The 20430-nt window shown below is 37.6% G+C and overlaps 4 protein-coding genes across 11 annotated transcripts; 3 read left to right on the forward strand and 1 right to left on the reverse strand.

Moving 5' to 3' along the window:
* The first annotated feature begins 303 nt into the window (after window positions 1-303).
* Window positions 304-7359, forward strand: LOC106108882 (ubiquitin-like modifier-activating enzyme 1). Its single transcript, XM_013290193.1, has 9 exons — window positions 304-373; window positions 466-1403; window positions 2146-2553; window positions 2817-3075; window positions 3975-4150; window positions 4516-4737; window positions 5019-5270; window positions 5682-5987; window positions 6218-7359. Exons 2-9 carry the CDS (start codon window positions 669-671, stop codon window positions 6992-6994), a joined length of 3135 nt encoding a protein of 1044 aa, XP_013145647.1. The 5' UTR covers window positions 304-373; window positions 466-668; the 3' UTR covers window positions 6995-7359.
* A 58-nt stretch (window positions 7360-7417) lies between these two features.
* Window positions 7418-13461, reverse strand: LOC106108886. Of its 8 annotated transcripts, none has more exons than XM_013290198.1 (7): window positions 13027-13461; window positions 12716-12823; window positions 10543-12534; window positions 10059-10247; window positions 9562-9698; window positions 9085-9173; window positions 7418-8563 (listed from the first exon to the last, which is right to left on the reverse strand). In XM_013290198.1, exons 1-7 carry the CDS (start codon window positions 13117-13119, stop codon window positions 8490-8492), a joined length of 2682 nt encoding a protein of 893 aa, XP_013145652.1. In that variant the 5' UTR covers window positions 13120-13461; the 3' UTR covers window positions 7418-8489. The 8 variants fall into 8 exon arrangements, with proteins under 8 accessions (XP_013145652.1, XP_013145656.1, XP_013145658.1 ...); XM_013290201.1 differs by having other exon boundaries at window positions 8558-8580; XM_013290202.1 differs by lacking the exon at window positions 9085-9173 and having other exon boundaries at window positions 7418-8580.
* A 345-nt stretch (window positions 13462-13806) lies between these two features.
* LOC106108761 (protein-S-isoprenylcysteine O-methyltransferase) lies at window positions 13807-16849 on the forward strand. Its single transcript, XM_013290021.1, has 5 exons — window positions 13807-14130; window positions 14208-14466; window positions 14649-14758; window positions 14848-14955; window positions 15541-16849. Exons 1-5 carry the CDS (start codon window positions 13936-13938, stop codon window positions 15757-15759), a joined length of 891 nt encoding a protein of 296 aa, XP_013145475.1. The 5' UTR covers window positions 13807-13935; the 3' UTR covers window positions 15760-16849.
* A 954-nt stretch (window positions 16850-17803) lies between these two features.
* On the forward strand, window positions 17804-19660 carry LOC106108739 (granzyme M-like). The gene is made up of 5 exons (XM_013290000.1): window positions 17804-17849; window positions 18041-18593; window positions 18860-19160; window positions 19238-19399; window positions 19490-19660. Exons 1-5 carry the CDS (start codon window positions 17804-17806, stop codon window positions 19658-19660), a joined length of 1233 nt encoding a protein of 410 aa, XP_013145454.1.
* The last annotated feature ends 770 nt before the right edge of the window (window positions 19661-20430 follow it).

Genomic DNA, 20430 nt, shown 5'->3' on the forward strand with positions numbered 1-20430 from the left:
GCAGTTGCCGTAGTTGTGGCAACACTGGTTTGAAATGTTTAAGTCATTCATCATTCAATTCATAAAAGTGGATGGATTACCCTGAAGTTTGTTACAGAAGCAGTAAAGTTATTCGATTTTTATTGTTTTAAAATCGATTCGGGACAACTTTTAGCTTTCCACGCATCATGATAAGATAAGGTTTAAATTACTTAAAGAATATAGCAACTAAAGTTATGCGGTTTACTATTAAAGTCAAAAATTTTAAAGTTTTTTCTTCTATTTAGTAATTTACAGATTCATGGAAATCTGAAGATTTTTCTTTTTTCTTTTCTTTTAAATTCCAGTATATCTGACAGTTTTTCAAATTCATGGTACACACATTTTACACAAAGTAAGTCAATCAAAACTAGTTATCGTTCTTAGTTGTTTTGTGTGTTAATGTTAATTAATATTTTTATTACAATAATAACATACGTTTCATAGAGCTAATTAAAAAAATAAAACAACAGCAGAACTTCCGTGGATATTTTTCCACGTTGACTCGTAGCTAAGTTCATGACAGTGAGTAAGCGGGCCTTCATCGAAGCGAAGAGCGAATGTCGTCCCCAATAATTTGAAGACTATTTCTTGATTGTGCTGGAGAACACAAAGCAAAATTCTGTCAAAATTGTGCGCGTTCGTGCCCGATGTCTAGTGCTGAAGTCGCCGATAATTCCGTTGACCCCCCGGCGAAAAAGCGGAAGCTAAATACAGGAGAGACCCGTTGCAAATCTGCAGCAATGGCGAACAATGGAACGCGTGTGGAAGATGAAATTGACGAAAGTTTGTATTCCAGACAACTTTACGTTCTCGGGCACGATGCTATGCGCAGGATGGCTAGCTCGGACGTCTTGATCTCGGGCCTTGGTGGTCTTGGAGTAGAAGTTGCAAAAAACGTGATTCTCGGGGGTGTTAAGTCTGTCACCCTGCATGATGATCGCGTTTGCACAATTGCAGACTTGTCGTCTCAATTTTACTTGTCAGAGTGTTCCATCGGTCAAAATAGAGCCTTGGCTTCTTGTGAACAATTAGCCGAACTGAACCATTATGTTCCAACTACTGCATATACGGGAGCCTTGACCGAGGAGTTTCTAAAGAAATTCCGTGTCGTAGTACTGACTGGTGCATCGTTGGCGGAACAAGAGCGCATAGCAGCCATCACTCACGATAATAATGTTGCCTTAGTCATCGCCGATACGAGAGGCCTTTTCTCACAAGTATTTTGCGACTTTGGGCCAGAATTCACAGTATTAGATGTAACTGGTGAAAATCCCGCATCAGCTATGGTAGCGGTGATCACCCACGAATACGAAGCTGTTGTCACTTGCTTAGATGACACGCGTCATGGACTAGAGGATGGAGACTATGTAACATTTAGTGAGGTATGTATATCTTGAAATGTACAAGTATTTGGAATTGTTTAGAAAAACATGGAACTTGTTGAACATGGAAAATTTTCCCTAATGTTAAAAAAAGTCTGTCTATGAATGGACTGGGTAAAGTTTAATTAAAAGAGAGCATAGAAAATGAATGGAGGGTAGGTTATACTTATACTTTTGGTTTACATTTCTATGTTGATATTTAAAATTAATGCATAGTCATAGTTTTTTTTCTATGAAGGATTGAAATGTAAATTAAACATAAAATTGCTCTTTGTAAGTTACTCTAATACAGTAATGTTAATAGTAATTTATGCTATTAATAGTATTTACTTTTCAATATTTATCTTGAAAAGAATTTCTTATTTTCAAAAATCTTGTGACAAAACAAGGTGTTTAAACATATTCCATATCAGGTTATTAGTGCCATAGTATATAATATATATTGCATTTAAAAATATAAATCAACTTTTTGTTCCCATCTATTCTTGGACTCCATGTTTGGCAACTTGTGTATTGCAAGACTACTCTACTAGATACTCACACCATTGCTATGGCTTCAACTAATGTTGTATGTGTCATAAAAGCTTTATACAATTATAAGATTAAATTATAATTACCAGCAGTAGAATGTACTTCTTTGTTTATTGTCAGGTGTTAAATTATTAGTTTCCTTCTATAGATAACAAAATTAACATGTCATTCTACTAAGCTTCCAAAATATATTTTATTATTGTAATTCCAGGTCCAAGGTATGACTGAACTTAATGGTTGTGAACCAAGAAAAATCAAAGTGCTCGGACCATACACATTCAGCATTGGTGATACAACGAATTTCTCTAAATATCAACGAGGTGGTATAGTCACACAAGTGAAGATGCCAAAAAAGATCAATTTTAAACCACTTAAGGAGTCCATCAAGGAACCAGAATTCCTGATAGCAGATTTTGGCAAATTTGATTATCCACAGCAGTTGCACTTGGGTTTTGCTGCCCTTCATAAGTTCCAGGACGCAGAAGGGCGGTTGCCAAAACCATGGTGTGATGCAGACACTACCAAGTTTATGGAATATGTAAAAACTTTAGTTAAAGATAAGGAAATTTTCAATGAAGATGTTGAATTGAATAAGGAGTTACTAGAAACATTTTGTAAGGTATGAATATTTATAACTCTCAGTAGCCTTCAGCGGCATGGAATTAGTAAAAACAAATTACCCTATGTGTTTTTCCAGACTATCCTAGACTAGATCTAGACATCTATGCCAAATTTCAGTTACAAACACTAATAAACATCCATCCATCCCAACTTTCGCATTAATACTATTAGTAATCACTTCTACAACAATTTATTTGAACAACTGATTTCTGTAAATGATATTTTCTTGAGCACAATTTGATAGTAAATCATGTTCTGTAGGTATCATCTGGAGATCTTAACCCTATGAATGCTGCAATCGGTGGTGTTGTTGCACAAGAAGTGATGAAGGCCTGCTCTGGAAAGTTCCACCCGATAGTTCAGTGGTTGTACCTAGATGCTATTGAGTGCCTCCCTAAAGACCGATCTATTCTTACTGAGGAGACGTGTAAGCCTGTTGGCTCGCGTTATGATGGTCAGGTGGCCGTTTTTGGCCGAGACTTCCAGAAAAAACTTGGTGAATTGAAGTATTTCATTGTTGGTAAGTGTTAGCTTTAACTCTAAATCTAGTTTAGTTGAAGTCATGATTCTAAATTCTGTTTTTAAACTCCTAACGATTTTAATATTCAATTTGTAAGTATATTGCGCAAAACTTATACAACACATATCTATAATAACTACCGTAAGCTGCGACCTCGGTTACATACTCATTAAGTTCTAGTTTACATTGTGTTTATCTCTATGTATTTTTAATTAAACACCTGCATGATATTGTATAGTGAATTATTAGAGTAAAATGAAATGTAACACATGTAACAAATAATTTAACTCCAATTTTATATTTGAGTGTTGCCATATTTAATGTTAACTACGAAGGATTATGATGACAATGTTAATTGAATGACTCATTGCTGTTTTTTCTTTGAACTGGCTCATTATCTTGCAAGGGCATTGACTGACAATGGGTCTAGAATGTCACTGCAAACTCTTTGTATGGATTTTGTACTGAAAAATCAATATCGAAGTATAAAGAAACAGCACAATTGTTTTTCAAATAGTTTGATTTTACTAAATCTAATTTATAAAGAAATATTCTAGTTATATTGTCTTATTCTAGTTTTTGCTGTTAAAAGTCTTTTTTGGTTTGAGATGTAATAATTAAAGAAACAATATGTCATATTTTTAACATTAATATAAATATAAAAATTGTTACAAATATTTGATGCAGTCGAGCATTATTACAGACTAGCTTTTGTTCACCACTACATCCGCGCGGAAGGACAATATTCTACATTTGTGCTATATTTCATAGAGATCCTCTAAGCCAAGATATGTAGTAAAAAATATCAATCCATTCATGCATCGAATGTTTCGCCTTTATGTATTATTAAAATCAATTATGGTAATTTACATGTTGCATCAATGTGTTTTTTTTTCCAGGCGCCGGAGCTATCGGGTGCGAGCTGATGAAGAACTTCGCGATGATCGGCGTGGGCGCGGAGGGCGGCTGCGTCACCGTCACCGACATGGACCTCATAGAAAAGTCCAACCTAAACCGGCAGTTCCTATTCCGGCCCAGTGATGTGCAGAAACCCAAATCCAGTACTGCTGCTAGGGTATGTTCACATTGAAACAATTCAAAGATACTTAGGCTGTATTTTTATTAGGGGAATTTTATAACTACGTCATAATTAGATTTTTATAAAATGACTAGCTTTCGCCTAAGAGTACGTCCGCGTGGAATAAAAAAAATCTAAGTAGTCTTATGTGCTCACCCAGAATATCTTTTTCATGTATGCAAAATTTCATCATGATCCATCTAGCAGTTTAAGTTACAAACATCCATCCATCTAAACTTTCGGATTTATGATGTTAGTAAAATTAGTAAAAAGGTGGCTGTGTGTGAGTTTAGATATTAAAGCTCTATTACGTTAGATGTGTCAACATTTTCGTAATAATCGTATTTTGTTGTATATATCAGGTGATCAAGAACATGAACCCTTCAATGAACGTGGTGGCGCACGAGAACCGCGTGTGCCCGGAGACGGAGTGCGTGTACGACGACCAGTTCTTCGAGCAGCTGGACGGCGTCGCCAACGCGCTGGACAACGTGGACGCCAGGATATACATGGACCGCCGCTGCGTCTACTACCGCAAGCCGCTGCTGGAGAGCGGCACCCTCGGCACTAAGGGCAACACGCAGGTATACTAAAGCACATCACTATCCCCTACATTTACTACCCCGCCTTCCCTCCTCAGGGAAGTTAGTATTCTTAGAATTTCGTTTTTGCCAATGTTTACATGTTCACCATGGGCGTTACCAGACGATGACCTATGGGAGAAGGCAAACCGACTATTAAGGGGGTTAGTTACTAGCTTACTAATACTTTACTTGTATTAGTTAGGGGCCAGTTGGTAAAAACATGTTTATTTTTGCAGTTTTGGTAAAATTGTCAGTAGTAATGCAGTGGTTGTATTCGGCAGGTGGTGGTACCATACCTGACGGAGTCGTACAGCTCGTCGCAGGACCCGCCGGAGAAGAGCATCCCGATCTGCACGCTGAAGAACTTCCCCAACGCCATCGAGCACACGCTGCAGTGGGCACGCGACGAGTTCGAGGGGCTGTTCCGTCAGGCGGCGGAGCACGCGGCGCAGTACTTCACAGACCCGCACTTCCTGGAGCGCACCGTGCGCCTGCCCGGCACGCAGCCGCTCGACGCCATCGAGAGCGTCCGGGTAACTACCACAGCCTCGCGTCTCGCTCACTACACTACCTTCCTACAGACTATTTTTATAAGAGGAAGCAAACTAGCTGCAGCAACACAAGTCATTATCGCACATAGGTGTTGAAATGGTGGGTGAGGGTGGTGAGCTGGTCCCACCCTGGCTCTCATCTGTAATGTTCCTAACCAGACCTAAAAACAAAATGCCATCAAAACAAAAATCGCGATTTTAGAAGGAAGCTTTTGTTGTGTATATGAGCAATAGGAATTTTGGATAATACGAATTATTCCTCCAGGACATGAAATCTATGACGAAATTCATAGAGTGAAGCTGCTTTTGAGATATGCAGTAACAAATATTCATAAAACCTTTCGCAAGTATATTTGTATGATCTACAAAAAGTCTTTATCTCTCTACTTCCAGAACGCTATTGTTGAGCGGCCAATGAACTTCGAGGACTGCGTGACGTGGGCGCGGCTGCACTGGGAGACGCAGTACTCCAACCAGATCAAGCAGCTGCTGTTCAACTTCCCCCCGGACCAGCCCACACTGAGCGGCGCTCCCTTCTGGTCCGGCCCCAAGCGCTGCCCCTCGCCGCTCGTCTTCGACCCTGAGGATGAGCTGCATCTGGACTATGTGGTGGCCGCCGCCAACCTGCGCGCGCAAGTGTACGGCCTCCCCACGTGCCAAGATAGAGAAGAAATCGCACGGATGGCTACTAGTATTGAGGTAAAAAACTTTAATTGGTAAAATAGGCCAGAAATATTTTCTAACTAGCTTTTGCACGAGATTTTGCTGCGCATAAATTGAAAAACAAAAAGCTTAAAAAGCATCTCATGTGATTATTAGAGGCTAGGTTCTATAGAATGAGAATCAATTAAACATTTGTATTTATAACAATAGTAAGATATGGAATAAATTGCGGAATGTTTTTTTTTTAATTTTAAATAATATTACAGGTGCCGGAATTCAAGCCACGCCGCGGTGTCAAAATCGCAGTGACGGACACGCACCTGGCGGCGCAGAACAACGAGCACATGGACCAGGACAAGGTGAAGAACATGATAGCGGAGCTGCCGCCGGCCGGCGCGCTCGGCGGACTCAAAATCACGCCGCTGGAGTTCGAGAAGGACGACGACACCAACTTCCACATGGACTTCATCGTGGCCGCCTCCAACCTGCGCGCCGCCAACTACAAGATCCCGCCCGCGGACAGGCACCGCTCCAAGCTCATCGCCGGCAAGATCATTCCCGCCATCGCCACCACCACCTCCGTCGTCGCCGGCCTCGTCTGCCTCGAGCTGTACAAGCTGGCGCAGGGATACGACGTCCTCGAGGTCTTCAAGAACGGCTTCGTCAACCTGGCGCTGCCCTTCTTCGGCTTCTCGGAGCCCATCGCCGCGCCTGTCAACAGCTACTACGACAAAAAGTGGACCCTGTGGGACAGGTTCGAGATCAAGGGGGAGATCACGCTGCAGCAGTTCCTAGACTACTTCAAGAACGAGCACAAGCTGGAGATCACGATGCTGTCGCAGGGTGTCTGCATGCTCTACTCGTTCTTCATGCCCAAGGGCAAGAAGCAGGAGCGGCTGAACCTGCCCATGTCGGAGGTTGTGATGGCGGTCTCCAAGAAGAAGCTGGAGCCGCACGTGCGGGCGCTGGTGTTCGAGCTGTGCTGCAACGACGAGGACGACAACGACGTGGAGGTGCCGTACGTGAAGTACACGCTGCCCTAGCCGGCCGGCCGGGACGCGGCGCAGCCCCGCAGCCCCGCCCGGGGTGTACATCTTTAGCACTAACAGAGGGTATTTTAACATATGAAGGATAGATCTAAACGTTTTTCGCGGGTGGAGTGCCTCGGAGTGACTGTACACTGCTAGTGTTACTGTGTGATGTTTCATTTGTGCTTTAAGACACGCTTTTATTGTCTACTTATAACTTACGTATATTTATAGTAGTATAATTATTTGCTCACACCGTACACCGATGCTGGTCGATCAGGCAATCTAAACTTGTTTTCCACTCATTTGACAAAATTATAAAATAATTTAATGTTAAAACAAATGGGCAGTATATGAAATGAAATTAAATAAAAATTCGTGCGGAATTTGCGTTTTAATTTTCAATTTTTACCATTTTATTTAATTAAATCGGTACATACAAATACATAGTCTTGTTTACATTTAACACAAAATAGTGGCTGCAGATTAATTTATTCTTAATTTTTAAATTCCTGTATTTTTTGACTTTCTGCTTACACCATACACAGTTTGTGGTTTTGGAATGTGACTACAATTTATTCTATAGAACAATTAGAACAGAAAAAGGCACTTTTACAACAGTGTGGACAGAAATTTTTATAAAAAATGAATACATAAAAATACATTTTAAGCAGTTAAGAATACTATCGGCAAAAGCTTGCTGTTACATAAATACTTCTTACAATAACACATGTCGTTTTTTTAAAAAACAAAGTCGAAACTCATCGTAAGGATAACATTTGCCTCACTTGGTTAATTAGTACTTGAATTATTGTATTAAAAAATATATGTTAAGATACATTTAAAGTAAATCACGATTAAAAAAATTACCTCTAATGACTACAATCTTATTACAGTAAACAGTAATATTCCGCGAAAAATATCAAATATGTGAATTACAAAACAGTAAAAAAGCTTGTATACTAAAGTATTTTATTGGAAATAATCTCATTGTATCATAAACTGGCAACACAACACAACCACACTTTAATATAAACCAGGCACCTCGGCTTTGGAAGCTTCGCGCTTTACAACCTAAATTTATCACTTACAGTCCAAATACCGTTATTTTACGTGAATTTACACTGCAGATAATTATGATAGTATTCTCAGAGATATTGAGTTACCAAATTAGACAAGTGCTTCAATAACCCACAGTTATGTGGGTAGTTATGTTTTCTTATTATACTTTTTTTTTGCTTTGCCATAATGTATCTTATGCAATACAATTTGCCAAATTAAACACCTTTATAATAGTGTAAGTTATGTAAAAAATATCAAATGCAATTTTTGTTACACATTGGAATACATATTTAATTAAACGCATTTTTAAAATGGCCAATAAATAAGGCAATAAAAGAATAAGCTCATACAATTTTGCAGCGTCTTATGGCTAGTGTAGGGGTCAGAGGTGCGCAGGCGGGGGGTGCGGCCAGCAGAGGGCGAAGCACCCGGGGCGCGGCCCCCGCGGTCAGCGCCACGGCCGCCGGCGCGGGCTGCCCACGCACCGCGCACGCAGACCAGACTTGTCGCCGCTAAAGCTCTCTGTCACATTCAACAACCTAAATGTTACACTTTATGTCATCAGACAGTTCAAAATAATGCCATGATAATAAATGAACTTTGTAAATTAACTCAAATGACTACTCATGCTTACTTTAAACACGCAAACTGCAGAAATTGTTTATTAAATGCAAAATACTAGCCTTGACATAGGACTAGTATTTTGTTAGTGACCACTAATATTTGAATTAATTCTATTGACGCTAAATCGATATCTACTCTTAATACAAAAATAAAAAGTGTAGAACAGACAATGCAAATCAATAATATTGAACAAACAATGGAAAGCAAACATCGACATATACCCAATTAAAAATCAATAAAAAAATACTTAGCCAACGATATCTCTTAAAACATTCAAAGCAAATAACATCTCAGAACAGGCAGACGATTGAAACGTGCACATTGCAGATAGATTTCTCTATAGTGTGACAGTTGGACAATGCGAACATGTGCGTGAGCATGCGCGGCGAGCATGCGAACAGAGCCGTATGCCGGGTTACCGTGGCTGGAGTGCGACATGGCGGCGGCGGGCGAGGCGCGGCGCGCGCGCGACCCGAACGACCCCGAGTGAGACTGCGACATTACGTCACTACACGCACCCACGGCCCATGCAAGATCGTTAAATAAACACTTTATTATCAGGACAGTCTGTCCCCGTGCGGCTTCATCACCATCATTTATCGTTTCCAAATGTCAAAATTCAAATAACGACGGTCCTTGTCATTGGCTGGCACTTTAAGTAACCATGGTAACCTGTATTCTTTATTGCTATTGGCTTGAAAGTTTTTCTCTTTCCCGCAGAGCAATTTTTTTTAATTTACTCACCTCTTAGTTTAATAACATGAACATTTATTAAAGCTCGTTGTGTGTAACGCTGAAATCCTACATCATGAGCAGTACACTTTCATACATATGCCACCTACGTTAATTTCTTGTATAAAAAGTATGACTTGTATGTGTGTATGTGTGATACATACGTGGGGCGGTAGTGTCGCGGCGAGGCGCGCAGGGCGAGCGCGCGCTGGCGGGCGCGGTCGGCGGCCAGCAGCGCGCACCGCTCCGCCGCAGAGCTCGTTATGAACGTCTCGTGCAGCGAGTAGCACGCCGCTGTTATCTGAAAATACATCACAAATTACAACCACACATACAAAAAATATCTAAACTTTTATGAAAGACTATGATAGGGTTGCAAATGTTTTGTACCCCATCTATAGAAAAAATTGAGCAGATTTAACACAAAATACCACACCATACAATAAACAAGACAGAAATGCTGACGAACCAACATATTACAAAAACATACCATTTAAAGACCTTGGTTATGAAGTGCATTTACAGAAACTTGAGGACACACCAAAACAGTTTATAGTATGAAGAAAGAAAAGAAGACTTGAAAAGAAACCAACACCATTCATTAGTAAAGTTTTCTTAGTATAATCACCGTCAGTGTAAGAGTGTTGTGTGAGTGTGTCACCTGCTGTATGAGGCGGCGGTGCAGGTCGACGTCGGGGCCGCGGATGCCGGCGCGCTCCTGGTGCAGCTGCAGCGCGCACAGCAGCGCGTCGCGGATGGTCTGCACGGTGGCCTGCACGCGCTCCGTGCGCAGCAGCCGGCGCACCAGGTAACCTTTCGCGTACGCTACTATCCTAGTCGCCGCCGCGCGCTACAATCCACCAGCCACATCATACATAACATCGTGTCCCCGATACCGAGCACAGAAACCACACGAGCAAAGCGATGACGCGAAAATACAGCGAAACGATACATTCAAATGCAGAAAACGCAAGAGAAATAATAATGTGACGTGTAATTAGCTAAATTATTGAACAATAAAGAGAAAAGCAAAGTACAAAATAAAACATATAATAAAACAAATAACGTACAAAGATAAACAATAAAAAACCTGAAAATCAAACATGAATTATTAGCTAGCTCAAGATTAGATCTTAATTAGTTACCTCTTGGGCAGTAGGAGCACGAAAGAGATCTTTTTTAAGAAGTCGCGCCCGAACGTCGAGAATGGAATTCTTTATCGAATCTTCTACGCTTTTTATGGCGCGATCGGTGGCTTTTGGTTCATCTTTGGCCGTAAGTGACATGTCGTGATCGATTCTTTCTTCATCACGTATATTTTCTACGTCGAGCTGGCTCGCTGGACGGATATCCTCACTGTTGTCCGAAGGGAAGGTGACGTTCAGGTCTGCCATGGTGTCGTTCGTGCGGTCCGTCAATATGAGGTCGTATTCGCGGTCGGAGGACGCGCTCGTGTCGTATATTAACTTTCTAGAAGTGTTTCTGTTCGTAGGTGAACGTGTCCTTATCTTTTCGACTTCACCTTTGGCAGTTTTTGAATTATCTTCAATCTTAAATTCCGTAGGCTGTTTTTTTAGACTGCTAGTTATATCCCTGCTCTTTTTCAATACATTATCACAATGATTTAAGTAATTGTTGGTATCTGTCAATGTGGTAGACACAGGGCTATCGCGGATAGTCGGTTCCGGAGGTTTGGGGGTGATTAACTGGCTGAGACTGACGGGTCCTCGCTCTGGTGTTTCGTTTTTGTCAATCCAAGCTTTCTTCATTTCGCCAGGTGACTTTGGGCAAATCGTTTTCAACTGATTAAATAGCAAATTGTTTTGCTCTTCGAAAACCTGCTGCAAAAGGATTTGTTCCTTTTTCTGTTTTTCAACAAGTGTTGCCATTTGTATGAGCTGCTGTTTTTGTATCCTCTCGTAAAGTTCTCTCACACGTTTAGCAGGGTCGGGGTCATCACTCTCGGTGGCCAATTGTGGTGTCGGTAACTTAGGTTCCTGTGTTTTTTGATGGGAAATCGTTTTATCATTTACATTTTTATTTGGATTTCGAGATTTGTGATTTTTATTTATTGGTGCAGACTGAATTGATGGTTTGGAATTTAGATTGCTGTATCGAGTTTTTTCAGAAGCTGCCGATCTGGATCGCGGAACTGACTGTCTTTTAGATTTGTCGACTGATCTGGACAAAATGCGCTTTTTAGTTCCGTTGCATTTTATATCATTATTTCCGTCTAAAGCTACATTAATTACAATATTGTTTTTCTTCAACTCCAATGCCATGTTTGACCATGTGGCTTTAGCCGTTTCTAAGTCCCAGCTTTTACGTTTTTTGTTAGGTGAAGTTAGATTGGAGCGCGACTCGCTCATTGATATCGCCGCCACCTCTACACCGGTGCTGAGAGATTGTATCTGCAAATGAGCTAGCAGCATAGGACTTGGAGTCAGTACAGTGTATGATCTTTGTCTTATTAATGGATTATTTTCGGAAGTTTTCTCACTTCCTTTATGTATATCATTAAGGGAACCTGTAAAGCTTTTTGCACCAAGTGATGATGGTCCATCAATGTAGAAATTATCCATTGTAGCACTTTTATTATTGATTCCAAAATTAGACTTATTTGAAGATAGCTCTTTATCACTTTCAAGTTTGAAATCAGGTTTGTTTTCTTTTGTAGGTTTTTCATTATCATGTTCAGGTAAATCTGTAGGTGTATCTTGTGGTAATGTTTTATTTCCATGCAATGTTGTTTCATCCGTGTGGCTAAAACTTAAACTTACATCAATTACTAATTTTGATGACTCATTTAATGCTGTATCTGTAATTGGTGTGAAATTGGAACATAATTTATCCGAGTTGTTACTTGAAAGTGAACTGAGTTTGGGAGAATTTGTTATTGATCTATTTGAAGATTTTTCAGTATCACCTAAAATTTTTTCATTATTAACAGATACTAATTCTTCTACTGGTAGTTCATAGTTTTGTTCGGATTCAGGTATTTCCGGTGCATCAGTCTTATCTTCGCTGGCATCTGAATCACTGCAAGATATAAATGTCTTCAGGAGGAGTATTCGTTTCTCCACTTCTTTAGCCAATAACTTGTAGTACTGCATTTCTTTACGGCATTCTTTCGACAACTGTTAAAATAAATTATTTAAAAAATATTGCCAACATTAATAAACATTTAATACAGTTAATTAAATCTTTGAAGAGGGCTAATGTTGTCAGTTAAAAAATCAAAATAAGGTGGATTGGAGTACAGAACTTTAGAGTTGCCCTAGCAGAATATTGAAATAAGAAATAATACATGGCAATGACCTGTGAGGTCCAGTAATTTGAACTTGCTTGTATGTTAGGATTGATATATGGCAGTCTTATTTCCTCAGGAAGTAAACCTATGCCCAGCACCACTGCCATGAAAATGAACTGCGACAAGCAAAGTATTTTCAATAAAGTAGATTCAAAAATGTATAACACAATTTTAATATTTAAAGAATCATTCCATTTTCTAAAGAGAGATCTGGTAAGAAAAATAAAGGTAATTTTTAATGATGTAGGAAAGCTAGAAAAAAAAAGAACTTACGGACTTCAACCCTTATAAGAAAAACACAAGTAAAACGTAGACTTACAACAGGGGGCAGGAGCGGTACGCCATTTATCTTCATGCAGGACATATATTGTCCAGATTGCCTTACAGATTTTACATCCCAGGGGTCGTTCATTTCGTTTTAATGAAGTCCAGTTTTAACAACTCAACGGTCTTAACTGATGCGCCGATAGACAACATTCACCATATTACGTGAAAGGAGATTTGTAAGGTTAAATCTGAACTTTAATATTTACTAGAAAATCTTGTAAGACATGGCCTGTATCAATAAAAGCGATGTTGTCACGGCTCGATTACGTCAGTTATTTAATTGGCCGGTTTCTTAGCAAATAAACAAATTAGATTTTGTTGATTTACATTTTTTTACCCTGCCAACGGTAAAACACCGTGAATTTTTAAATGAATCCCAAACAAAATACTTTCAAAATGTTTGTTTTGTTTGCGAAGATTGCAAATAGCTTTATTTTTTACAGCAGTTAGCCACTTTGACAGTTCAGTAATTAAACAGATAAAAAAATGATTACACTACGTTCCACGCAAACAACATTTGCAGAATTCGATCAAAAATTAACTTTTAAGCTTCTAAACACCATGAAGGAGTATAAAGCACAAATGGTAAAACTATGTCCCTTAAAAGATTATCTTAAATCTTGGTGTTGTTCAGTTTTGGAAGTGGTTTTTGATCATTTTTTTTTATTTTTCCTCATGATTTAATCCGTGCGATGCGTAAAACTTATCGTTGTCTCTATGACAAGTTGATTGTCATTTTCAATGTCATTATTTTCTTCAGTAATCCGTTCGATTCTGATCTGATTCATTTTACAAATTACTTCAAAATAATGATACCGTGTAAATAAAAATTAAAGTTCATATTCTAAGAAACATTAGTTACGTATAATAAGTAACAGAGTTGGAACAATTTGGTTTCAAAATGGAAGTTATTCCTGCAGCCAGGCAAGCACTTATGTGTTTCTTATTATCAAACTTTACGTTTATCGTCTGCTTTTTAACTGGAGTGCTGGGATCTTCTTCAGAATTATGGGCTCTTAAATACTGGGGGCCTGCATTATACTTTTGTTTGATTAATTTCGTGTTGAAATACTGCTACAAAGGATTCATATACGAGGTAAATTCTACGTCTGTTACTAGAACTCGCTCTTAGTCTTTATTTAAATAATACTATGACTAATATCTTTGTTATAGGTATCTATAAGAGCTTCGGGATTAGGAGCTGGTATGGCTGTCGGGCTGTACCTTATCTCATTTAATAATGGCTGGAAGATTTTTGGGTTGTATGCAGTTGCTCTGACATTTTTCCATTTTTCTGAATTTGTGGCAGTAGCATTGTCCAACCCAAAGACTGTGACCATAGACTCATTTATCCTGAACCATAGTGTTCAGTATGCTGTTGCAGCGGTAGCCAGCTGGGTGGAATGGGCCGTGGAGTACTACTTCTTCCCAGGTATGTAATGAACATAGGTTAGCTATATGTAAGTCATGATCCATTTTAAGTTGTTTACTTTTTTAAGGAAAGGATGAGAATCAAACTAATGGGATTTGTTCCTATTAGGTCGATAGATTATGTAGATTTGAATCCACTTTATGATGTTATGATGGTTTAAATTGTTATGTAATATATTTCAGATTTAAAATCACATTTCTGGCTGTCGAGTTTGGGTGTGGTTATGTGCTTTGGTGGAGAGCTTCTCAGGAAAACTGCAATGTTCACAGCTAAGCACAACTTTACACACACTGTAAGTTATTTTTAACTAAATGCATAAATTAAAAGCAACTGTAATATTAGTTTTTGTTTAATTGGTACAATTTGTGATGTTTCTCTCAGGTGCAGTTTGTGAAGAGACCAGAACATCAACTTGTGACTCACGGTGTATACTCTCTCTGTCGACACCCAAGCTATGTGGGCTGGTTCTACTGGTCTATTGGAACACAGGTACATAAAAATTACTTTAAAAGACATCCTCTCTAATGTGTTGCAGATAAAACTTAATAATCTATGGATTACTTAATCCATGCCTATAGAGTGAACAGAAGCCATAAATTGTACATAATAGGTCAATATAGTGTTTGTTTTTATGTTATTACCTAAGCTGTGGCCTTTTCTATTCCCATTTATTACAATTTGTTTGTTTTCATTTAAATTTTTAGCGATACCACTATGTAGTATATTTGAGACACAAGATATACGATATAACGTAAGCATACACAAATTAAAAACTAACACAAAACAAAGGAATATGAAAACAAAATGGCGGGCGAGAGAGCAAACGAGCGAGGGGTCGGTACAGTGCAGCAGCGAGAGGCGACTCATTGCCGGCAATTTAGCCTTTTTTTTACGTGGAAATATGAAGTGTGTGAGGGAAAGCATGGAACGAACGACAGAGACGCACGATTGCCGTAGGTGTTCAGCTTGGCGCGTTAACACGTAAAGGAAAATGCAGTAGACGAAAATTTAAATTATTTATTTAACAAAAAAAATTGTGTCAATCTCGATACATTATTTTCTCTGTCTTTTCAGATTATACTACTAAACCCTTTCTGCGTAATAGTTTACGCGATGGCCTCGTGGATGTTCTTTCGGGAGCGCGTGTATGCTGAAGAGATGACCCTGTTGGCATTCTTCGGCAAGCAGTATGAGGAGTATCAGAAGAGAGTTGGTACTGGACTACCTTGCATACCAGGATATGTCCCCGAGAACAGGAGACAGAATCTAAAAGAAGATCATTGGAGTTATTAGTCTGATAATCACAAAGCTTTAAGGATTGTGGAATTACAACCAATAAAAGTATTGCGTAAGTACAATATAGGGACGTCAATGTAACGAAACAATTAATGTAATTTTTTAACTAGTTGAAAAACTACTTGATTTTGTCAACTACTTACACAAAACATTAAAAATAGACTAGTGACGTAATAAAAGACGTTCAGAGTTTTCCATCAACATTTCAACTAGTTGTAAAACATTTAACATTTAAAAGAAAAAACAGTGAACATTTGTTTCAACTAGTTAAATCAACGCCCATCCCTAGTACAGTGGTGGAAATTAATTACCTACCCATTTCAGTGTAAATGTCATTTGACACAGCAGAAAATATGACAAAATATATTGCTCTTATGTTAACAGTTTACTTTAATTTAAAAATTATTTAATTTTTTTTACATTGAAATATTTGATATACTTGCAGTTAATTTATAACAGATTTTCATATTGTCTAGTCAAATATATCAGGTATATGTGTAAATATTTGATCGCCGATATACTTGAGGGAATTAAAATGAAAGAGATCTTTGCCAGGAGCGAATGCGTGTACTTGATGCTGGCTACAGAATTTGAATGACCTTATTTAAAAAGTATATTATGTGACGGTGATCTATAAAGCCGTTGTTATTAAAATGGCGGGCGCTCGCGCGAACAATATATTTTTCAGTTGTTATTATCTCTAAAGAGTTGTAATAGTTATATAAGATTAAACGCCTGTCCTAAATTGTAAATTGTCTGATAACAATCTAAAATGTAAATTATGTGATGAAAATATCGTATTTTGTTCCCTTATCTGACAATAATGTCATTTTTAAGCTATCTGAGCCTCTATCAGCCAGAGGTGGGACAGGCCGTTAAATATTCACATACATAATTCACAGTGTATATCATAAAAGATTTAGAAATATCTTTTTTTTAATGGAGACATGTGTATTGGTAAAATATGTACAGAAAAAGACATCGAAAATACGATGACATTGACAATGTGTTCTTATTTCAAATAATTTAAATTCTTCCTTTTTTTCTAATGGCTTGAGACCTAAAAACATGTAAAAACTCCTTGAACACACAGTTTATGTAAAGTTAATGTTTAAATTATGTATCTTTCTTACAAGTTAATTATAAAATCGAATTATTTTAGTTTATTAGGTAGAGTTTTGTATATTTCATATTTTCAATAATACATCATCATTGAAATATTAAGAGCCTGTCCCACTGACTTGTAAATTGTCTGATAACGCTCCAATGTGAAATATGTGATGGAAATATCGGATTTTTATACCTTATCTGACAGTGACGTCATTTTTAAGCTATCTGAGCCTCTATCAGCCAGTGGTGGGACAGGCCCTAAAATTCTTAATATTTTAAGTAATTTATTATAATGGTTTAAATGGGTTTGTGGCTTATACTTACATTAATTTTAATAAATAGGAGACTAGCTGGGAATAAAAATGATCAAGAAAAAAAGTAACACCAAAAAATTTAAATGATGTGTTCAAAGTGATTTACTTTTATGTTACTTCACAATCTAGTGTATGTTGCATTTACTCTCATTATTTATTATATTGTATTTACTAAAAACTTTATTTTTTAATGTAGAATATAGTAAAAATAGATTTTTGCTTCAACTTTGACTAAAACACAATTGTAAAAAATATTCGTCTCTAAAGTTGTACATATTTCTTGTGATGGACGAACAAAATTTAGTAATAAAATTATTTTGATACAAACTTTATTTTTTATTTTAACATCTAGTTTATATTATTCCAGTCCGATAAATACACTGGATTACAACTGGAACAATGTAAATCCACACAATCGCAGCAACATTAACTTAAAGTGAAAAAATAGCATTTTCTTCTATTTTTTCGATTTTGAAATAACGTAGGTAACGTACAACCAGCAGTAACATTACGTAATAATTACGTCACATATTATGTCCATTGTTTACAAACATAACATGTTGACAATTGCCGATAGCGAATTATTTGAGCTCAGAGTGTACCGAGAACACGATCAAATGTCTACCGCCACGGTTTTTCTGTTCCTACTGGACAATTTGCCTGGTAAGTTAGCAAAATATACAGATAATTGTAATGAAAAAGGTCAAATAGTAAGATTTTGAACGATTACTAAATTTAAAGATTCTAAAACAGTTTTAGAATTTATCGCATTAAGTTTTCATGTATTTTATGTTTTATTTTAAATAATTTTCAAATAATTATAAAAATTAACTATAATATATTATATTCAACAGATTTTCAAAATTCATTAAATTCAACGCTTGCTACGTTATTAGATAAAGAGGATTTGTCTTTGGAATTTTCTATTTTACATAAATGCAACCCGACCGTCGCTCAGTCGGTGCTCAACGACATCAAGAACAACGTAGAAGAAGAAAAGATATCGCACGAAAATGTAACAGACGTAAAACATGATAATTTTAAAGAAGTTTTCGATGAATTATCACCAGAAACTCTGTACAACATAGGTACAGTATTCGATAATACTGTAGAGGATTCCGAAAATCTAGATTCATATGAAAGTAAAAAATCTAATAAAACATCTAAAATACGACCAGATTATCCTAAGTATTATAAAGATCAGGAAGGAGATGATGTTGATATGGACAATGCGATCGATTCCGATATATTTGACAGCAAAGTGAAACTGCCCGAGAGCGTGCCGTCTATGGTCGCTATGTTTGAGACGCTGTCGAATATTACCGCGCAAACTTGCGGCGGCACGCTGCTCTCTCCGCGCTGGGTTATCACGACTGCCACTTGCTTAGACTTATTGTCCGGTAACGGGTAAATAATGTTACATATATTATAAATACGAAACTTTACATGGATGGATGCAATGTTACAATTTATCTTTAGAACGACTGAATGGATCTAGTGAAATAAGACACAGATAGAGAACATAGTCTGGATGAACACATATTCTATTATTAAGTATATTTTTTGTTCTTATGTAAGAATGTAATGTAATGTTACAGGCAAAAACTAGTTTATTTATAATTTAAAATAGCTAAATAAATCAAATCTTAAATTCTCTTGTCTTGTATTTTCAGTTCCAAATATCATAATTCAAGTAAAAGTGAGTACACGATTGTTGCGGGCGCGAACAATCCATTAAAGGACGGCACAATACACCACGTTACTGATATGATCTTGTTTCCCAAAGAGACTCTTAAAACTAACAGTTCTGTAGACAATTTGAAAAGGACTACGACAACTGGAGTACACGTGGGCAATGTTACCTTAGCCCTGCTGAGAATAACACCGCCAGCGCATATCCAGACATTAACAATATCTCATGTCCCATCAAAGGGGGAAGAAGATGTACAATTGTATGGATGGATTCAAGTAAAAGTAAATTTAACTAAACATTGATTATGCTACCCAACAATAGATGGCGCTGTACGTTAAAACCTTTTTATAACTTTTAGGAAGCAAATGGTAAAGAAGTGATGAAGGCAACTTCAATTTCAGCTAAAACAATGCGCTCTGAAGAGTGCGGCGCTAATCTAAGCGATGTATATCACGAGGCAATGCTATGTCTGAACCCTAAAAAGAAAACGCGAAAAGACGTCGAAAGTAAAATAAAACAGGCAAGTGATTTATTAAAATCGTTCAACCCAGTTGTTATTATATTTTACTTTGTTATTGTAAATCCATTATCATTCGTTGGTATTTATTAGCAAGACATTGTACAGATGCACTCCGGGGGCCCGGTGCTGGCGGCGCGCAACAACAAGCCGATGTTGCTGGCTGTGGCGCAGTTCGAGCTGCCGTCGCCGCGAGCGCCGCTGTACGCGCACCCTCTCGCCGCACACGCCACATGGATAAACGCAGTCATTGCTTATAAATAATAGTTTAACAATTAAAAATAAAATTATCAACTAAAATGTTATGTTTTATTTTCTCTTTTCAACGCTAGATGGCGCTGTAAGGAACATTACTATTAAAATGTTACTATTTCCATTATTTATTTATTGTAAACTAGGTGGCGCTCGGCACTTCGTTTTTTGCGGAATTAAAAATATGTTCTACATAAATGTTGGCATCAATATCCGTTAATCAGTTTCGGAGATCCATCGAAGTTTCGCATTTATAAACAGTAAAGTTAACTTCTATTTTGCCTGGACGTGACATTGCAAAACATCGTTAGTTCAAGAATACGATGTGATTTTAACCCTATACATCGTTGCAGCAAAATATTTAAATTTAAATCTAATTAGTTGTGAACGCAACAAATCTAATTGTTTGCTCACGGATTAACTATTGCGTAAAATGATCGATTCGAACTTGAACCCGCGTCACTGAGGCTACACGTCCAACAACAGTCTTATATGTCTTTATTTGATTACAGACTGTTCTAAATGTAGGAAAAACGGTTTTTATTGTGGCTTAATTCTTTATTTTATTTGCTTTGTATAAGCTCTAATTTCGCGATAGGTTTACCTCAGTTATTTTTTAATATTTTCACTTAACTAAAAGTTTTTAATTTTTTAGTTCCCGATCAGATGTTTACCTCTACGGAGTTCAACTAAAATACGTCAGTTATATTAAATTGGAAACAGTCCAAGTTTTTGTAACATCGAAGGTTATAAATTTTACGGTCGAAAGAACTTTGAAGACA

The sequence above is a fragment of the Papilio polytes genome, unplaced genomic scaffold (genome assembly GCF_000836215.1).
Source record: "Papilio polytes unplaced genomic scaffold, Ppol_1.0 DF821400.1, whole genome shotgun sequence".
In the NCBI taxonomy this organism is placed as follows: domain Eukaryota; kingdom Metazoa; phylum Arthropoda; class Insecta; order Lepidoptera; family Papilionidae; genus Papilio; species Papilio polytes.